Source organism: Vigna radiata, unplaced genomic scaffold (genome assembly GCF_000741045.1).
Source record: "Vigna radiata var. radiata cultivar VC1973A unplaced genomic scaffold, Vradiata_ver6 scaffold_250, whole genome shotgun sequence".
Taxonomy (NCBI): domain Eukaryota; kingdom Viridiplantae; phylum Streptophyta; class Magnoliopsida; order Fabales; family Fabaceae; genus Vigna; species Vigna radiata.
Window position 1 is genome coordinate 199,507 of NW_014543542.1, and position 22,323 is coordinate 221,829.

Here is a 22,323-nt window from a genome sequence, read left to right on the forward strand (position 1 = left end):
TCGAAGATCCAAATCCTTCGGTTAAACTTCCACTTTTATGGACCAAAGTTCGTAGCTTTCCTGTTACTTGAGACAAATTTGATTCAAAGTAAGACAACTCCAATACCAAATTGTTGGAGTTATGAAAAAAAAATTATCCAAGGAGCAAATTACAGAACATCTTGGATTTGTGCACGGAAGAACATCCTCTACTTCTAGTTTCATGACTTCTAACTATAGATGCATCCTTCACCCAGTATCGAATCTCAAATTATGTTGGTGTATTTGTTTAATACCATTTCTATTCCAAGAGACATAAAAATGGAGTTTCCATTAGGTAACTGTAAAAAAATATTTTTCAATATTTGTATTTTCAGAAAAATGACCAATTTACAATTTAAAATATTTCTATCACCATGAGAAGGAATTAGAAGTCTAAGGTTCGCATAAGAACGGAAAGTATTAAGTATAATGACTACCTATTTGCCTCTTCGCCTTTCACGAGACAGCGTCCAGCTACCATACAAAAACCTAAAAAAATCTTACCGGAATTCGCTGAATTGAAAGGTGTACCTTTCTTATCTTGTTATAAATCGGAATCAGCATAAATAGTCACATTCCTCAAAATTGGCTTAGCAACATGTTAAGAAAGAAACAGGAGCATATAGCGAAGCTCCAAATTTCCAAAGAAACTTGAACCAAAATCAAGAAAATCGGAAATTCAATGGCTCTAGTAAATCATATAAAATTGAGGGAAGCTATAAGAAAACATATCCTCAAGTTAAATTAGGAAATGATGAGATAAAATTATGCATCAACATAATTTATTCTACATTAGTTCCTATGTTCTTCAGTACACCAACTTTTAAACATGTTTTCCCAGTTAAGTTCATGGCAACCAGAGCCACTTCCAGCACAATGGTGACCTATTATCACAAGTAAATTTGAATACACCCCACCCCACGCCTTGTATATATAATAGAAAGGGAACATGGGAATCAAATGTGCCTAAACCTGTACAGGCTAACCACTAAAAGTTTATACCAGCCACACAGTAACAAAGTAAGCTCCCCTGTCATGAGAAAAAGAAAAGACGAGGGAACAGATCAAGCTGAATATATCATGATACACGGAGAGCCTGATTGCAGATATATCACAATGCTACCACATTATGGCATTATGATAAATATACAGAAGGGGCATAGAATTTGCCACAGAAGCAACTTCCACTTCAGATTGCTCCATATATACTCAACAAGTACAGACGCAAGGTTGTACAGTTGATGAGACCTTCAGCACAACTACTATATTTGGAGAACTTTTCTCCAATCATCTATCAACTAAGCACAGTCTCTGAGTTCACATGACCCCCACTGCTCCCAGTATAATTGTTAATTCCAACCACAGGCACAGACCGCTGAGCAAAATCTAGTAATAATTTCCTCTGATTATCATTGGTGTGAGGAAGACTTACACGCAAGAGTTCAACAGGCATTTCCCTACTAATTGCTTTAGCAGCATCCGATCCAATTCCTGACACATTTGGCGTCCCTTGTACAAGTAGTGATTGCATGATACTCTGGTACTTATTCATGCAATACATTGTGAGAAGGCCAAAAAATTCATCAAATGAGGCCTGCCAAAATGAACGATTAGCTATATAGCTGCAAGCACCATGGGGATCAGTAAGAAGTTCAGTGGCCCTCTCAAGAACAGATACTAAAATAAGGGAGGCACCGTCTCCAGCTGTGCTTCCAAGGGGGCGTAAAGGAGGTTGCTCTGTGGAACAAACTACAGCTGCAAGACAAGCACCTAGGGCACCAAGATCCATTCCCTGAACACACTTACAAACAACCTTAGCAAGGTTACTTGTAGTCAAGGCAGCTTCAGGTTCGGATGGTAGACTACCAAATAAAAATCTCAAATGACGAAAGATGGTCATGCAGACTATCCGCATAAGCTCACTACCAGAACCAAGTAGCTGAAGATACTTTGACAAGAGTTTCCGCCCTTTGGGAATCGATACTAACAGTAAGAAAACTACATCATCCTTAGCACCAAGCCCAACTTTGCTTCCATTCTTTCCCAGTGGATCAACGAGTTGGAGAGATGATGCTAGTCCTTCCATAAGGACCTTCCGTCTTCGTCTTAGTTGAGTCCCACCATCTTGTAGTTGATTACACTGTAGAAAACGATCAATGTCCTCTACATCAAGAAGAAGATAAAGACCATCCTCAATTGCGACTCTGGCTGCAAACAGAGGCTCCTGTTCAAGGGGCTTCTCTGAAATATTTCGCTCAGAACTACCACTAGTGGAAGAGTTTAATGGATCAACTTCAAAAAGAGCATGAGGTCGACGATTAGCAAGGAATGAAACCCTCCCTAAAGTATCAACCTGAACAAAACCAGGGGAGTCCAGATTGGCACGGATTCGTGCAGGAACATCCTTTAGTTGTGTTGGGCTAAATGAATGTTTCAACTTAGCCCCATCTTTTTTAGCAAGACAAGCTTGGTGATAATAGTCATCATGATAGGGGTCGTTGCAATGAGTCACAGCTTGCTGCATTCTAAGAATACTCTCAATTTCATCACTAGTCATATACTTTGACCTAAACTGTAGTGAACCACTTTCATTCTTCTGGCTACTGGCATCAGAACCTTGTTGCAAAAAACGATGACTCTGTTTACCCTTATGAGTTGATTTTGGCCTGTGTTCTCTGGTATCAGCAAGACCAAGCATATGATCATATTTGCTAACCATGGATGATCCAGAAGAAAGCTGATGGTTAAATAAATGGGATTGGAAACCTGACATGTAGCGTCCTGGTTTCTGAATGGGATGAAGATGTCTGTGCTGTTGTTGCTGCTGTAAATGGGTCAATAAATGAGGTGATAATGATCCACTCTGATGGTGTAATTGTTGCTGCAACATATTACTTAGGAGGTTTGGATGATCTCCAGAATACAACCCAGATTGGTTGACCCAGGGATTCTGCATTCGATAATTTAGAGGTGAGCCAGTACTAAATGGGTGCACATTTCCACTGAAATGTGACTCATGTTTTGGTCGACTCAACTGTAGCGCAGAATTGAAATAATGAGACCGATTTTGTGACGGTAAAGCCACCTGAGCTCCACCAGTATGAAAAGGAATGTTCAAATGACCTGTACTGTGATTTGGGGAAGACTGTTGAGACCTACCACCAGGTGGAGGATACGATGTAAATGAGGATTTTGGTGCCAAAATAGGTTCACTAGAAAACCGAGTAAGCTCCGGCCGCTTGTCAGGATAAGAAGATGTTCTATACAAGGTTTTTGATTCTTGTAATTGGGCAGTGGAGGAATGTGGCTGTGATGACCACCGCTTTCCGTCCTCAGTATTTTCACCATCACAAAAAGCCTGATCAAACCAGTTAGGAACGGGTTCACTAGAGCAATGTTGGAGTTGGTGTTGCAGCTGTCGCTGCTGCTCGGGATATGAAGATGTTCTGTACAAGGGCCTTGAGTCATATAGCTGAGTTAGAGAAGAATGGGGGTGTGATGACCATCTATTGCCATCCTGAGATCCTTGCCCTTCACTATCATAGCTTTGCTGATCGAACCAGTAGGGAATGTCATCCCTTTGTGACCATTCAGAAGCAGAGGAATCTGTCAAATATAGGAGAAGAAATAATTCAGTCAATTGAAAAAATGATTGATGAGAAATGGAGGGCAGATCCATCATAGACCAAAAATATTTCACTCAAAATAGTAAATCTACATTATCTCATGGATGTGAAAAAATTGTAAAGCTACCACCAAATACATTCTCAAGAACCTTACTGATGCTTTGCTTTGGGTTTTTTACACCAATGTCAAAATGCAATAGAATTTTACACAAACACTAGAGACCTCCTGCATTATCCCAAAACCAGAGGGAACCTCCTCTATAAATACATATGTAGCATAGATACTAACACAGACACTAGACACCACATGAACACTTGTAATTTCCAAAATGTGGGACACAGGAACATGGATTTATATATCAGATCATTATGAATTATTTAAATTGGAAATCAAGATTTATGTATTCAAAACATATATTATTTAAATATTTGTAATCATATAGGATTTGTTCCTTATTTCTATATTCGTAATAGGAACTTATACAATAAGTTTGAGTTTTTAGAAAATGATTGTATTTGGCCTTATTAATATAATGTTGGAGTCTTGTCAAAATTATGTTAGAGACCAAAATAATGTCTTTTGAATTGGACACTTCACCGATACTTGTACACATGTCGGTTTTCAATACGTGTTAGCCACAGGGACACACCACTTAAGAGACGTGTCCGAGCTTCATAGATCAATACATATTGCACAACTTTGTATCTATTACTGTGAGTACTATTAGAGATATTATATTTAATTTATATTGTGTTTATGTTAATTAGGGAAATATAGTCCCTATATGTTTATTAGGGAAACATTGTTCTTATTTTATTTTATTTTATTCTTACATATTCATTTGTATTTGGGCTTAGCCCATATTTTTTTTATTATAAATAAAAAACCCTATGTGTGTATTTAACACAAGGGATTAATTCCAATATATAATTTTCACTATCTTTAACATGGTATCAGAGCAGGTTTTCTGATCCTTTTCTACTTTGTCTTTGTTGCCGTTCTTCGTGAGGGGGAGTATGTTTCCAGCCAGGTTTTAGGCTTTCAGACTCCACTAATCGATGATGGCAATCCTTACAGTTTTATCGCTTCTAGCCACTACAGACCCCCATCATGATGGTAGTCCCTCTGTACAGGCCCCATCAGTCAGTGATGGCAGTCCCTGTAGTTTTGTCGCTTTTAGCCACCATAGGCCCCATTAGTCAGTGATGGCAGTCCCTGTAATTTTGATGCAAGCCCCATCCTTACTTGATGGCAATCCAGTTCCTGGAGTTTGTCATTGTTCTCCTTTGTCAAACTCATCCCACCTGAAGTTTCATGGTGCTATTTGAAGTTTCGCAGTTGTCTACTACTGTCCATAAATTGCTGTTAGTTGTTCGTCGACATGTGATTGCGCATCTGTTAATTGTATTTGGGCTTAACCCATATTTCTTCTATTATAAATAGAGAATCCTATGTGCGTATTTAACATAAGGGATTAATTCCAATATATAATTTTCACTATATTTAACATGGTATCTCTTGGGGGAGGTTCGGCACACACATAGATCTCCACACATGGTAAGACATTGTCCGCTTTAGACCAAGCCCTCACGGGTTTGCTTTTGGTACCACTCCAAAAGACCTCTTACCATTGGAGATATCTATGTGTATATAAACCCTTGACCAATCCTTCTTTCACTCAATGTGGGACTTTATTTGCACTCCAACAAGTATTACTAAAAGAACCAAGAATACCACAGTTGAGTCTCAAGCAATATGTTACTGACCTAACGTTTACAGGCACCTTCTATAACTGGTGGAACTTTCCCCACTTAACAGCTTGCAGCAGAAGCCAACATATTTGCAAATAAATCAATGCATGTAGACAACTTAATATTTCTAAATGTAAAATGCATGCTCACAAGGTTCTCATTGACAAAGCTGTAAAGAGTGTAGGTACACAGCACAAGCACCAAAAATGAAAACTCCCGATAACAGCAGGAAAAAAAAAAACTACCACAAAACCTTTGGATTATTTAGAACATCATGTTCTCAAGCTTCAGGCAATTATCACTATAACCCACATTTCTTCTGATTTACCACTACTTCAAACAGACTCGTAATGATATTTTACTTGGTAACCAAGGTTGTGGATCCGAGATAAAGAGAAAACACAAAATCACCAATGTACAAACATTAAAAATAAGACTGTTTTACATATCTTTTTTATTTATGAATTTCTACTTGAAGAAACCATCTTATGTTTAGTTGTGTGTGATATATCTTCAAGATATATGGGATATTTGTTATTAAGAAAGCGCGGGATATTTTATCAACCTGTTTTCTGTCATTTTCATTTTTAATATTTATCCTTTAATAGAGAGATTAATCTTTTTTACATCCTACACAATTAATATATCTAGATCTATTTTACTTCATTTTTTCTTGCCAATGAAAATGTAACACTAATTGAACTCACAACGAGAGGGAAAAAAGTGAAAAAGTATACATTTTGTTCCTAATTTTCCTTCTAGTGTTTGGAAAATTTTTCAGATAATAATTTTGAAACCAATTTGTTAGTTTGGAAAGCATTCAGACACAAAGGAGTAGCAGCACTGTAGTCAAATCATGATTAAAAACATGGAATCCCACGATTGCATGCTTCTATGGACCACATTTGATTAGAGCCCAAGCAGGATCATGCCAGAGTGGGATCAGTGGGATTGTCTTTGAAGATCATGTTAACAGTGGAATCATTGGTTTTGTTTTGTCACATTTTGGGATTTCAGGTTCTATGTCACACAAAACTCTTCTTGGATCAATGGGTTTTTGGCTAAAATCAAAGCCCAATAAACTGTTCTCCTTCATTCACAGTTGATTTCACATAAAACCTAGTTGATGTTACATTTTTTCGACCTTCCTGACCACCAAGCAACTTCCTTCCCTAACAAAATCTAATCAGTTGTGGTTGTTCCAATTGCTCAATCATGGCAGATGTGAAGCCGTGCAGACGTTTACCACTAATGGTTTCATATTTTTCTCCTTCATTCATAGTTGTGACTGGTTTATTTTAGTTATTTATGTTAAGTAGTGATCTGTTTTATGATCCCACAATTTACATTGTCGTAAGTTGAAAGACCCGGCGAAAATAGGAGTCTTAAGAGATAAGATAGTCTAGCAACTATAGTGTTTTGGATGACAAAATGTATGATTGAGTGTACATCTTTATTAAGATATAATTATTATATTATTTTCTTTGATTATATTTATATTTTGGCCTACCGAAAAAAGGGTCTTTTATATTTTATCAATTAGATGCATAAATTAAAATAGGGAATGTAGAAAGGAAAAGCATACAAATTAAATAATCTGAAAATTTAATAAAAAGATATTATGTAAATCTTTTAGAAGATTTAGTTGTTGTTATTTTAAAAATTACTTAAATGAAAATAAGAGATATAATCTTGGTGGGTTTAAAGATTAAAAGCGATATTACTATTTGATATTGTTAGATATTTTACAAGATATTTTGAGATATTGCTAATTAAAAGATATCTTAAGATATAATTGGATGTAATTAGATATTATTATTAGAAAATAATAATAATAATAATAATAATAATAATAATAATAATAATAATAATACATTATTGAAAGACTTATTACATAAGTTAGAATAATAATATTAAGATAGAATATATTATCTAAGGACTTATCAGAATTAATTAAGTTAAAGATAAATTTATTTTATTTTATCTATATCTTTTATTCTAGTTGGTTGTTATTACTCCTGAAGGCTTTTATTATAAATAAAGTACCCTAAGTATATTATACACATAGTCAGTAACTATATTAGACACCCCTATAGAAACTCTGACCATAAGGAAAATAAGACAGAAACTTTGAATGTGAGAGGAAAGGAGAGAGAGTGAACGGGAGAATGCAACTACATTGGAGAAGATCTTTGGACACAGAGAAAGCCTTAAAATTGGACAAGGTATAAAGAAGCTTACCTTTGTTTTCTTGTGTTAGAAGTGGATTTTAAATCTAACTCAACCCACAAAACTAGCTTATAGGGTGAGGTTTGCACCCATTTATAAACTATGAATTGGCCTTATCTTTAGTCGATGTGCGACTTCCAACACCCCCTTCACACTGAGGTATATACATCTCGAGCGTGGGATTAGACATTTTTAATGGGTGGTCCGATAACGGGTAAAACAATATGCCCAACAAACAACAGTAAGCAGCAAGGTATGTGCAAATGGCAATGATTTGTTTGGAATGGAAATTGATTTAAAAATTTGTTTAAGTGTTGAACATAACCAATTACATAAGTTTCATAATCAGTTAAATATGTTTCTCTTGTCAAAATTAATTTCATTTAAATTCTGAATTGTTTCTAACAGTCATATGAATTTATCGTTGGCTTGTATGAATTGTTTAATTGATTGCATGCTCTGTATATCTTTTAAATTCAAACATAGGCAAATTTGTTTAAGCAGAAGGAAAAGCTTAACATATTACATTAATTTTGTAATCGATTAAATGGCGTCAATATTCAAAAATCCTAAACATAATTGTCTTGAGCGTTGTTTTAAATTAATCTTCTGAACTATCAATTTCATAACTAACATTTTGATTGAGTATTGATTGCAGGAGTATCCAAGAACTGTCTTGAAGAATCAAGGATCAAATTTGGGTTTACTCATCAAGATTCTATCAAGAAAATTGGGCTAGTACTGATTCATTTTGCACTACTAGAGTGTACCTCGACGATCATTTTAAACATTTGCAATTTGAGTATTGTGTTCCTGTGTTGTTGTGCCAGGGGGAGAGAACTGTGATTGTTCTCATTAAGAGTTGGGATTGCTCTCAAAGTGTAACCAGAACTATGAGTGTTCTCTATTTTTGGTAAGATTATAAGGGTATTCACATCTTGTTACTATAGTGATTTTGAGTGGGGTGAGAAGTACATTGAGAGGAGATATATCACTGTATTCTTGTACCTCTCTCATTATAGTGGAATCCCTTCAACTCACTAAATGCAATCCTTATTTGTCAGCTCTCAACTTCAGTGAGAATGCATTCTAGAAGTTGACTCTGTCTTAGAGTTCAGAGAAAGAAGCTGAGGAAAGTTATAATGAAATATAAGTTGAAGATCAGCTCATTGGAAAATAATATCAAAGGCAAGAGTGACCCACTCTAGTCCCTCAGCAGTTGGAGAAATCTAAACTGAAGGTAAATGTCCCAGGTAATTACCCTGAAGGTAAATATACCTAACTTTACAAGGCACCAAGTAAATGATGTCTTCCTTAGGGGGGCCTTCATAATGCTAGATTCCTTGGGAATGAATGATACTCATTCACCAATTTGAAGAGAATTGTTCAGACGTGTTATATGTCTTTAAGATATCAATTGATACTTACTTTTAGGATATCATGGATTTTTTGTTTCCCTGTTTCCTTTTTTTTCTTTTAATCTTTACACTTGAGAAGGGAGATTACTGATTGTAAACATAATATACAAATTTTTTTTCTTTCAACTAAATTATATTCATACTTTTAAATAGCCTCTTAATGTGATGTTGTCTCATTTCTTTTATCCAATTTTGTTGTGTACAGTATATAGACATAAAGTAAATCTAAGACAAACTTCAAAGAAATTATAATAAAAGGCCTCATTACAAGGGTGCCCGGAAATGTATTAAAAGTGATAGGATTTTGCGTTTTAATATAATTAATATAATAAATACATTCAAAGCTTCTAATTAATTAAAAAATGTATTAATGAGAGAAGATTTTGTGTTTTAATACATAATAAATACTTTGCTTTCCAATAAAAATTTTCTACTTTACTTTGTTAAGACCATTTATCATCATATGTCTGCAACAAAATAATGTTATAAAGTAACAAACATTTTCCTACTTTGACACCACAAGATTATCGTTTGCCATCACAATTTAAACATATTAAGAACCTCAAGTTTTAAAAAATATAAAATTTAAAAAAATGATAAATGTCAAAAAGTAACACCAATTAGCCAAATTCATTGCAATTGCTTACTCACTTTCTCTTGATCCCCGTTCACCAATAACTCCTGGGCTTCTTGGTCCACTAACAACCTTGTTCAACTGAAATAAAAATAAATAAATTAAAAAGAAAAACTTAATATCTGTTTTCGTGAATACAATATATGATCACTAAAGGAGAATGGGTTTATTTTCAAAACAATAAAACTGAAATATCAAATCAACCACTAATTCAAACCATGTAGGACTGGGAATAGATTATAATATATAAGTGAATAGATTATAATATATAGGTGAGAGTAAACCTAATTCTACAAGTTGACACATTGAGTTAGGTTCACTGTTATTGATATCAGATAACGGAAAATATCAAATTCTTTATAAAGTTATAACGGAAACCATAACGGGTTATGGTGGAAACATTGAGGTCAAAAGAAATATAATTTATGATTGTTTTCAAAAAAAAAATACAGAAGTATAATTGTAATGCAAAAGTAATGATATAATGGTGTGACCAGCGGCCACTGCCTACAAGCAACGGTGAGCAGCAAGGTATGTGCAAATGGCAATGAGACTAAAGAAGGAGAGAGGGGTGCATAGGGTTATTAGGGCATTAGGTTAAAATAAGTTTTTATTGGGCCTGGCCCAATTTTTAACAAAGTATTACTTGGACTTTAAACCAAAGGAAAGACAAAAAAGATAGCACTTGAGATTTAAGACTAATAAGAAATATTCTTGAGGGCTTAATGATCTCTCTTATATTATCTACTATTTATAATGAAAATCACAAGAGTACATGGAACACCAAAAGTCTGCACTAGACTACTAGGTACATAAGTAGGTCCTGAACTAGGTACAACTCATTAATTATTCTGCAGATTAGCCTAAATGATGATACCTATATGTAATGATTCCAACACTCTCCCTCAAGCTGGAGCATACAGATTATATGTACCAAGCTTGGAACAAATAAACTCATCTGAGGTCCCTCAATGACTTAGTCAACACATCTACGAGTTGGTTATTTGATCCAACAAACTCAGTACATATTTCTTTTGACAATAACTTTTCCCGAACAAAATGACAGTCAATCTCTATATGTTTAGTCCTCTCATGAAACACTGGATTTGATGCAATGTGAAGGGCAGCTTGGTTATCACAATACATCTTTATACTTTGAATGTCACAAATTTTAAGCTCTTGAAGGAAGTCCTTCACCCATATAAGTTCAGATGTTAGTGATGTCATTGCCCTATATTCAGCTTCAGCTGTTGATCGAGCCACTACATTTTGTTTCTTACTTTTCCATGAAATAATGTTTCCTCCAAGGAAAAACCAATATCCAGTAGTAGATCGTCTATCAATAGGAGAACCTACCCAATCGGCATCACAATATCCTAATACCTGAAGGCTTCCTTTCTCTTCATATAACAACCCTTGCCCGAGAGCCTTCTTTAAATACTTAGGATTCGAATGATAGCATTCCAATGGTCAACACATGGAACTTGCATGAACTGACTAACCACTCCAACAGCAAAAGATAGATTCGGCCTTGTAATAGTGAGATAGATTAGTTTTCCAACAAGTCTCCTATATCTCTTCGGGTCGGAAAATAACTCACCTTCTTCGGTTGTTAATTTTTGATTTGGGTCCATAGGACTATCAACCGGTCTACAATCAATCATGCCTGTTTCTTGCAAAATATCCAGGGCATACTTCCTTTGGGAGATTACAACCCCATCCTTTGACTGAGCTACTTCAATGCCTAAGAAGGATTTGAGGCTTCCAAGATCCTTGGTTTGGAAATGTTTACACAAGTACTCCTTCAATTGAGATATTCCAGCAGTATCATTTCCTGTAATGACTATATCATCAACATATACTATTAAGTAAACACATTTCCCGAGAGATGAATGATAATAAAAGACCGAATGATCTGCTTCACTGCGTTTTAGCCCAAATTTTTGAACAATGGAACTGAATTTTCCAAACCAAGCACGTGGTGATTGCTTGAGCCCATACAAAGATCGGTGTAATTTGCAAACCATACCAGACTCCCCCTGAGCAACAAACCCAGGAGGTTGCTCCATATAAACTTCTTCCTCAAGATCACCATGGAGAAAGGCATTTTTGATATCCAATTGATAAAGTGACCAATGACGAATTGCGGCCATCGCAAAGAAAAGACGAATGGTAGTCATCTTTGCCACAGGAGAAAAGGTGTCACAATAATCAAGGCCATACACCTGAGTGTATCCCTTTGCAACCAGTCGGGCTTTGAGCCTATCAATGTCACCATTAGGGCCGACTTTAACTGCATATACTCATCGACAACCAGCAACCTTTTTGCCCGGGAGAAGTGGCACAAGCTCCCAAGTATTACTGTGGTCAAGAGCCTACATTTCTGTAATCATGGTCTGTCGCCATCCAGGATGATCAAGTGCTTCTTTCACATTTTTGGGTATAACCACCGAAGACATTGAGGATAAAAGGGAATAAAAGGAAGGCGACAATTTGCGATAACTAAGAAAATTATAAATGGGATGAGGGTTGCAAGTGGAACGATTACCTTTTCTGAACCAGAATCATCTTCACAAGGAGGCGTGGCAGGAGGCAGTGATGGAGAAGAATCTGAAGAAGGAGATCCACCATTTTCTGGAAGAGGACTGCCCACAGGGGTACTATGTCGAGAGAGATCAATATGTGGAGGGGAAGGTTCAGTAGGACCTTGAGCATGACTTGAATTGACTGGGACATGAGAGATATTGGACTCAACCACTGGAAGAGGAAGGACCTATTGAAGGATATGAACATCTTGAATAAAGGGAGAGAAGAAAGGAGTCTGTTCAAAGAAGGTGACATTGGCAAACATGTAGTACTTCCGGGTTTCAGGAGAGTAACACCAGTACCCTTTTTGAAGCCGAGAATAACCCAAAAAGACACATTTGATTGCACGAGTGGAGAGCTTGTCTAGCCCAGGAGACATGTCGTGAACAAAACAAACACAATCAAACACTCGAGGAGGGGTGTGAAAGAGAGGATCGTTGGGAAAGAGAATGGAGAACGGGACTTTATCATTGAGAGAGGAGGAGGGCACCTATTAATAAGAAAACATGCAGTTAAGATGGCATCCCCCAGTGATGAACAGGAATATGGGCACCAAGCAAAAGGGTATGAGCAGTTTCAACCAAGTGTCTATTTTTTCATTCGACTATATCATTTTGCTGGAGTGAATGAGGACAAGTGGACTGATGCAAAATACCATGGGACCTAAGGATTGCAGAAAAAGAGGATGAGAAATACTCTTTAGCATTATCACTTTTTAAGATTTTAATTAGTTGACCAAATTGGTTCTTGATTTCATTCAAAAAAGATGTGAAGATGGGTAACAATTCAGAACGATCATTCATTAGATAAACCCAAGTACATCTAGAATACTCATCGATAAATGTACCTAAAACCAAAAGAAGAGACGTGACTAGGTCCCCAGACATCAGAATGAATAATAGAAAAACTAGAAGTACACATTGATTGAGACCTTTTAGGAAAGACAGATCTAACATGTTTTCCTAGTTAACAAGACTCACATTCTAAAGTCTGAAGACCACTACGTTCAGGACACATCTTTTTTAACTTTGACAAGTGAGGATGGCCAAACCGATAATGTAACACTTTAGGGGGAAAAGCTGCAACACAAGATACCCGTGGACGTGATCCAAAATGGTATAAACCTCCAGCTTCATATCCTTCTCCAATCTGTCTCCCCGAGCCACGCTCTTGTATAACAAAAGATTTTGAATCAAAGGTTATTGAACAATGTAACATTTTGGTTAACTGACTTAAGGAAATTAAATTGAATGGACAGTTAGGGACAAAAAGAACAGATTTCAGAGTGAGACAGAGAGACTTGACTGACTCCCTTTGAACAAGTTTTAGAGCCATTTGCAAGAGTAATGAAATGGGGTTTTTCTTGGAGGGAAAGGATTGAGAACAATGAAGTATTACCAGAGATGTGATCAGAAGCACCCGAGTCAATTACCCATGAATTCGGACCTTCTATGGATTGAGAAATGCAGGCTGTAGACGTATTTGGGGATTGAGACTTGCAAGTTTGTTTGTTGTATCATAGAGAAGTTGAATATCATTAGCATTGATACTTTGAGCTTTCTTCCAAAACGAGTGACATGTTTTGAAAGCTCTAAGAGATATCAAAAGTCGTGGTTCCACAGACTGCCACAATAGGGCACACAACTGGAAATATGCTTGTTTCCATTGTTCAGCTTTTTCAGACGGTACTTGGCTTCCATCCTGCTCAAGGTGGTCATAATTTCCTTGACCGAGGAACCACATTTCCACGGCAGCAGACCAAGAGAGGTAATTATTTTCGTTTAACTTTTTGGAAGTAATTGAGGGACCTCCGAAGAAAGAAAGAACACTTCCAGATGCCATTGTTGATAAAAATAAGAGAGGAACCAGAAAGAAGCCAGAAAACAGAGAGGAACTAGAAAACCCTAGGGGGTTCTTAGGGTTTTCTTCAAGGGGAGCATCTGGACCTCACTGAAGCAGGGTTTTGAGGGGCATAACAGAGAGAGGAGGTCCAGGCGACGACTATGGAGGTGTCGCGGTGATTTTCCGACGGCCAGAGGGTGGCGCGTGAGCAGTAGGCGCCTGATCGCAGCGCACAAAGACGCGACGCGTGGCAGAGCGTGGAGGAGATTCAAGCGAACCCACCGGTGGGGTTGGCTATCGCATGAAGAGGCGAACCAGATCCAGTGGTTGCCGGACGGAACAGTGACGGCGGCGAACGGCGGCCGACGGCGGCGAACGGCAGCGAACAGCGGCAGACAACGACGTACAGCGGTGGACAGCAGCGGACAGATGTGAGATGGCGGACAACCAAGTTGAAGAACTTCAAACTGCGGTTGACAGCTGCAGATAGTGGCGAGACAGCCGCAAACAACAGCGAACGGCACCGGACAGGTGCGAACAGCAATGACGGTGTTGGTGGACAACCGAGGATGGAAACCAGAGCAAGATGAACCTGCTCTGATACCAACTTGAGATTTAAGACTGATAAGAAATATTCTTGAGGGCCTAATGATCCCTCTCATTATCTTTTATTTATAATGAAAATCACAAGAGTACATGGAACACCAAGAGTCTGCACTAGACTACTAGGTACAGAACTAGGTACTGAACTAGGTACAACTCATTAATTATTCTGCAGACTAGCCTAAATGATGATACCTATATGTAATGATTCTAACAATAGCATTTGAGATAAGCCCTGCAATTAGGGTTTCTTCTCTGGGTGTTGCCCCTCTAGAGTAAGGTGTCTTCTCCGCAGGTTGCTACCCCTATTTCTTCTCCATGCTGCTTCCCTTGTTTCTACTGCAAACCACTGCCCCACCTTTTTGCCATATTTGTTTTGTACCCACCAATGCAAAAAGCGGCCACCATGAGGGTTCGGGAGGACCTTAAGTATAACTTGGATTGACGGAGACATTGGAGATATTGGACTCAACCATAGGAAGAGGAAGGACCTGGTGGAGGATATGAACATCTTGAATAGATGGAGAGAAGAAAGGTGTCTGTTCAAAGAATGTAACATTGGCAGACATGTAGTACTTCTTGGTTTCAGGAGAGTAACACTAGTACCCCTTTTGAAGCCGAGAATAGCCCAAAAAGACACATTTGATTGCACGAGCGGAGAGCTTGTCTAGTCCCAGAGACATGTCATGAACAAAACATACACAATCAAAGACTCGAGGAGGAGTGTGAAAGAGTGGATCATTGAGAAAGAGAATGGAGAAAGGGACTTTATTATTGAGAGAGGAGGAAGGCATCCTATTAATATGAAAACAAACAGTTAAGATGGCATCCCCCAGTGATGAACAGGAATATGGGCACCAAGCAAAAGGGTACGAGCTGTTTCAACCAAGTGTCTATTTTTTCTTTCGGCTATAGCATTTTGCTGGGGTGTATGAGGACAAGTAGACTGATGCAAAATACCATGGGAGCTAAAGAGTGCAGAAAAAGAGGATGAGAAATACTCTTTAGCATTATCACTTCTTAAGATTTTAATAACTTGACCAAATTGGTTCTTAATTTCATTCAAAAAGGAAGTGAAGATGGGTAACAATTCAGAGCGATCTTTCATTAGATAAACCCAAGTACATCTAGAATACTCATCAATAAAAGTAACAAAATACCTAAAACCAGAAGAGACACAACTAGGTCCCCAGACATCCGAATGAATAATAGAAAAACTAGACTTACACGTTGATTGAGACCTTTTAGGAAAGATAGATCTAACATGTTTTCCTAGTTGACAAGACTCACATTCTAAATTCTAAAGACCACTAAGTTCAAGACACATCTTTTTTAACTTTGACAAGGATGGCCAAATCAGTCATGTAACACTTTCGGGGGAAGAGATGCAACACAGGATACCCGTGGGCGAGATCAAAAATGGTATAAACCTCCAGCTTCATATCCTTCTCCAATCAGTCTCCCCGAGCCACACTCTTGTATAACAAAGGATTTTGAAAAGTTATTGAACAATTTAACATTTTGGTTAACTGACTTAAGGAAATTAAATTGAATGGACACTGAGGGACAAAAAGAACAGATTTTAGAGTTAGAGAGGAAGACAGGGAGACTTGACCAACTCCCTTTGAANAAGTTTTAGAACCATTTGCAAGGGTAATGAAATGGGGTTTTTCTTAGAGGGAAAGGGTTGAGAACAAAGAAGTATTACTAGAAATGTTATCAGAAGCACCCGAGTCAATTACCCATAAATGTTGACCTTCCATGGATTGAGAAATGCAAGTTGTGGGTTACTACTCTTGATACTCTTCTTCAATGAACTTGGAGTTGGAAGTGGGAGCTTCAGTCTTAGAGATATTGGTTGTTTTTGAAGGAAAACCATGCACGGAGTAGAAGTTTTCTTGGGTGTAACCCATCCTCTTACAGTAAGTGCACTATGGACGTCCCCGATCTCCACGTCCTCCTCCTCTGGTGCCTCGTCCTCCTCTTCCTCACGTAGCAACCATGACAGATGGTTCAATTGTTTCAGGAGCTTCTTGAGATTGAGGCACTGGAACACGAAGAAGACGTGTGGTCAAGTCTTCCAAGGAAGGGACCTCATGACTTGTCAGAAGTTGATCTCTGATATGATTCAAATCAGGGTGTAAAGCACGGAGGATCATCACCATATAATACTTGTCAAGCTTCTTCTTTATGTCTTTCGAAGATTCCACTTCCAAGAACATTCTCAACACTTCCACAGTTACTTGGGCTTTAGTCATGAAAGAGACCATATCATGGTCTGTCATTTTGAGACATGCAAGTTTGTTTGTTGTATCATAGAGACGTTGAATATCATTTGCATAAATGCTTTGAGCTTTCTTCCAAAAGGAGTGACATGTTTTGAAGGCTCTAAGAGATATCAAAGCTTAGGGTTCCACAGATTGCACAATAGGGCACACAATTCGAAATCTGCTTGTTTCCATTGCTCATCTTTTTCAGAAGGTACTTGGCTTCCATCCTGCTCAAGGTGGTCATAATGTCCTTGACCAAGGAACCACATTTCCACTGCAGCAAACCAAGACAGACAATTCTTTCCGTTTAGTTTTTTGGAAGTAATTAAGGGACTTCCAGAGAAAGAAAGAGCACTTCCAGACACCATTCATGATAAAAATAGAAGGAACCAAAAAACTGTGAGGAACCAGAAAACCCTAAAGGGTTTCTTTGGGTTTTCTTCAAGGGGAGCTTTTGGACAATACAGAGAGAGGAGCAGAGGGCGACAGCTATGGAGGTGTCGCGATTGCTTTCCGACGAGCAGAGGGTAGCGCGTGAGCTGCATGCGCCTATTCGCGACGCATAAAGGAGCGGCGCGTGGCAGAGCATGGAGGAGAATTAGACTCCAGCACCGGTGGGGGTGGTCGTCGCGTGACAAGACGAACTAGATCTAGTGGTCGTCGGACAGAACAGCGACGGCGAACAACGACGGACGGCGACGGACGGCGGCGGATGGCAGCAGACAATTGCGGACAGTGGCGAACCAAGATGAAGAGTTCCAAACTGCAGTTGACAGCTACAGATAGTGACAAGACAACCGCGGACAACGGCAAAGGGCAACGGACAGATGCAAACTGCAATGACAATGCTGGTGGACAACATAGGACAGAAAACCAGAGCAGGATGAAGCTACTCTGATACCAACTTGAGATAGAGAAAATATATTTCTGAAGGGCTTAATAGACCCTTCTCATGTTCTATTATTTATATAGATAAAAAGTTTATACAATGGGGAGATGGAAGGTCAAGGAACTGTCCTAGACCTCTAGGTACAATCATTAGAGATAACCCAACACACTTCCCCCTACTTTAGTCCTTCTGACTACACTACCATAAGTAGACTTAATTATTATTCTAACAAAATGTCAATGCATACTTTGCATCCCCAATCCCACATTTAAGCCATGAGATTTTACATGTAACGAACGACTCTTGGATTGAGATGTCCCATCCTAAAAGTGTGCAAAATTAGTAATCCAAGAGGTAAAGGCAAATGTATCCTCCACTATAGGACAAAGGATCTCTATAGCATCGTTTAATGGACTTTGAAGAAATGAAGAGCCCAATGTCATTATAGGGGACATGGGTGACTGAAGATTCAAGTCATGATAAGCAACATGCATTGACAGAAGATCACAGAAACATTAAAGACTGCACTATGGTTCTCTAGTTCTTTCTTAGCTCTAGCACGTATAGATGCAAGAGGTAAGAGTTCATTATAATCATATAACGCAATACAAACTTGCCGAACATATGCAGACACATTCCATACAAGCATTGAGTGTCAAGAGCTTGCGCATTGGTCCAAACAAATTTACGAGTGACACATGAAGGAAAAAATCAATTTGATAGTAAGGAGGGTAGGGCGATCACATTGCATAATCGAGTGTCAAACTTCGCTCATTTGGCACAAGCAATAACTACTAAAGATGATGTTGATACACCAGCCAAACAATCCATAGGGTGATGTTAGAAGCCCAAGGTGGTAGTTTGAACAGTTGACATCTCAAATGGAAGCGGGTAATTAGAAAAAAGGAGTGTAAGAACCACTAAAAGCCATGGTTAGTGGGGAAACATTGGACACATAAAAATACATGGAAGATATTGTTTGTACTTTACTGTCTGTCAATCGTGTTATAAAAAATTGGTGATAATGGCGCCATGGCAGAACTCGATGACGGTTTTGGTACTTGCCGCCACAACCAACATGCTGATGGTGATGCAGGTTTTTCATGGTAACCATGGCGGCCACTTTTTGGAAAACGGGTAGCAGATGCAGAACAGCTATGGTGGAAAAGGTGGAGAAGGAAATCTATGGAGGCAGCAGCGGCATGGAGAAGAAGACTCTTTAGGTTAGGCACAAGAGATTTGTTCTCTTTAGTGTGTTCTATTGGGTTTAAAGCCCAAAAAAAAGTCATCAAAAGAAGGGTAACAATTAAGGACGCAAACTGGAGAGGCACATTTCTTGGGATACCATGTTAAGACAAAACAGGAACACTGGACTGAAACTGTGGCTGAAAACACAGCAGCTGTGAGTTTGTATAGACTTGTGACATTAACTATACCTAAATAGAAAATATTCCGTTTTCTCTAAATCAAATATTATACACCTACAAACTGTCATTAATGCAATAATTGCAGAATATTATATTCTGATTTTCAACATTATCGCACCTATTTTTTTACTACAAAATAATAAAAGTACTTTTACCTATATGTAAAGTTTTATCGAATAATTCCCAGCATCCAGAGAAAGCATGACATATCGCAGTTTCAGGACCTTACCTTTAAAAAAGTCGTAGTAAGATCATCAATATCAGAAAGTGATCTTATATCCTCTGCCTGCAATGTGGAAATGTAAGTTAGTTGGAGAAAATTCTAGTATCTTGTCTGCAAATATTAATTTATGCCCCACATTCACTAGGAATTGAGATTAACTTGATAAAAGTCAAATATAATGCTTTAGCAAAGACTAAGCAGACCACAACCAAAAATTCAAAGGCAACACAACAAAAATTTAAAAATGGCCATGAATGACAGCAACTATAAATTCAAGTGCTGTCATTTGGAATATCCATTCACGACCATCTCATTTGACTACATCAACTACTCAAAAAGCTTATGTTTGGGGAGATCAATCAAATGACACTAGTTTGTGGTAGCTACTTAAGATATCATTTTTTAGAGAAAGCACTCAACATTCAGGCATTAATATCAGTTTTGGCAATTCAAATGACGCAGTGTGATATTTGTTTTCACTGAAGTGCAAGCCTCCCTCAGATAAGTTAACTTTGTAAACATTGTTGCCACAAACTTTAAATTAAAAAGAAAGATAATCAGACTGAATAATACCTCTTCTTTATTGATAAATAAATCATCCTCGCTGAATTCCACAGCAAGCATGGCCTTATATTCATCTTCATCTTCTAACCCCCCCAACTCAACTTCCTCGGCAGCATTTTTCCCAAAGAATACATATTGTGATGCATCAAATACTTCACCTTCGGCATAAAAGAAGAAAACCAAATCAAATAGATTTCAGCAGTTGTAACATGCAAAACACGGTTTGCACATTTAAAAGCCCATCATACCGAAACACAAACTGAACACCATGTAAAACAAAAAATGGATGATGAAAGGTGACAAGATCTTCAATGAGCTTACAAAAACAAGGCTCTGAAATAGAACATTGAATGAAATCGGATATTTGCAATCTTCTTGACAGTTATACATTACTGATATACACCGCACTCACCCACTAAAGGAACCAACAACAGCATAACCAAAGATATCCAGAAAAAAAAAAAGAATTTGGACTTTACAATAAGCAGGATAAACTTTTCAAAATTAGCAAAATCTAAATTTTAGTTCAGACCTTACAAGAACTCATTGTGCTGCAGTGAGTTAAACATATTAAAAAAAAAGAAATAGAAACTCATAGCGTATAGTTTCATCCCCGTGATTTTTCACGATCAAACTCCTAAGTAGAAGCAGATCTACATGCAGAAGCAGAATCAAACAACGCAAAACACGAAAGAAGCGATTACAGCAAGTGCGTAAGAAAAACAAATAAAAACTCAGGGGAAGTAAAAACAGAACAGAAGATAACAAAATAATGAAAAAGAAACGAACTTTTGGAAGTGTGTCGCAATGGTTTGTGATCATCTGTGCTGGGAGCAGTGACACCAAAGCCATCCATGAAGGAAGAAAGAAACGCGAACGGTGAATAAGCAAAGTTGAACGCGCTTCGCGAAGTGATGTGTGCGGAGAGTTATGTGAATTAGGTCATGGCACAGATTGAAGGAATGGTTTGGTTTGAGAAAGGGAAGTGAAGAACCCTACCACAGAGAGAGAAGAGAGACAGAGAGAGAGAGAGAGAGAGAGCGAGCGGGTTATAGTTGAGATAGCGTACCTAATTTTTCTTTTTTAATTTAACTGAGGGAACGTTTTTGGTGAGATTGTGTTTCGTGTAGTTTTCCGGGGAAGATACCAAAACATAAATTTTTTTATTTAGTTATATGATTTGAAAAATAGGTGAAATTGCAAATATTTGAAATTAAGTTTAACAATATAGTTTTAAAATTAGCCATGCATTTCTTAATATTTTAATTAAATAAAATTTACATTTTGTTTAATTTGTAACTAATATTTTAATTTTTATTTCTTATATCTTTTCATAATTATACTTATATTATTTTTTTATACCAATGAAAACACATATGCTAGTACTTTTTTCATGAAAACAAAAAAAAAATTATAATTATAAAAATAAATATAAGTAAATTTTACAATTTATTATAGTTTATTTATATAGTTTTTTTATTTGATAGATGTTTTAAAATAATTTAATAATATAAATAGAATTTCATAAATTTGTTTCATTATCTAAAACATTCACCATATTTTTAGAACTCTTCCTTTGAGTTTCTTTTTCCTTTTCTCTAGAAATTCTAACTCTTGAATTATTTGTTTGACGATCAATAAGTGTCTAAACAATCAGAGCAATGAATCATTCATTCTCTATCGATCAGATTTCATTCTAGAGCAAGTAAATTTTTGTTTTTTTCTTAAATTTGTAGTTTAAGACACATGCGACTAGAAGTTTTCTCGCATATGTCGTTTCCTTATCTTTTCTAGTTTATTGTTGATCAGAGGTCCTAAGAACTCACTTTTATCATAATTTTTGTGGTTTGTAGGAATTTATAGAGTTCCTTGATATTGAAGTAAGGGTCGTGATCGTAGAGCTTGATAGCATCCCTATTAGGGTAAGGTGAGCTAATACTTAGGCTTAAGTTTGAATTTCAAGTTTAATTAAGTATTACTATGATGATATGATGATTTAATTGTAATTGAGATCATTTTGTTTTGATGAATGTAATTAGTTATGCGTTGCTTGATGCCTTGTATGATTTTGTGTTGGATTGGAGTAATCTTGTGAATGTTGTGGTTATGAAATTGGTGTTGTTATTTTTGGTTGAAATGTTGGGGAGAAATGAGTTAGTAGAGTTATAGGGAAATGGTGATTTAGGACATGTTGTATGGTACTTTGAAACTTGTTTGGATTGTGAGTTAGTAGATATGT

At 37.2% G+C, this 22,323-nt stretch overlaps 1 protein-coding gene across 1 annotated transcript; it reads right to left on the reverse strand.

Annotated features, from left to right (window-relative positions):
* Positions 1-738: 738 nt before the first annotated feature.
* Positions 739-21,148, reverse strand: LOC106754488. The gene is made up of 5 exons (XM_014636503.2): positions 20,874-21,148; positions 20,094-20,242; positions 19,527-19,583; positions 9,698-9,761; positions 739-3,627 (listed from the first exon to the last, which is right to left on the reverse strand). Exons 1-5 carry the CDS (start codon positions 20,938-20,940, stop codon positions 1,316-1,318), a joined length of 2,649 nt encoding a protein of 882 aa, XP_014491989.1. The 5' UTR covers positions 20,941-21,148; the 3' UTR covers positions 739-1,315.
* Between the last annotated feature and the right edge of the window lie 1,175 nt (positions 21,149-22,323).

Bases quoted from the DNA above. Each gene is read 5' to 3' on its own strand.
- LOC106754488 (XM_014636503.2), bottom strand. From the start codon at position 20,940: ATGGATGGCTTTGGTGTCACTGCTCCCAGCACAGATGATCACAAACCA. The intron at 20,243-20,873 runs GTTCGTTTCTTT...TTTATGCCGAAG, and splicing joins ATTGCGACACACTTCCAAAA to GTGAAGTATTTGATGCATCA. The intron at 3,628-9,697 runs GTGAGTAAGCAA...TATATTTGACAG, and splicing joins TGAACGGGGATCAAGAGAAA to ATTCCTCTGCTTCTGAATGG.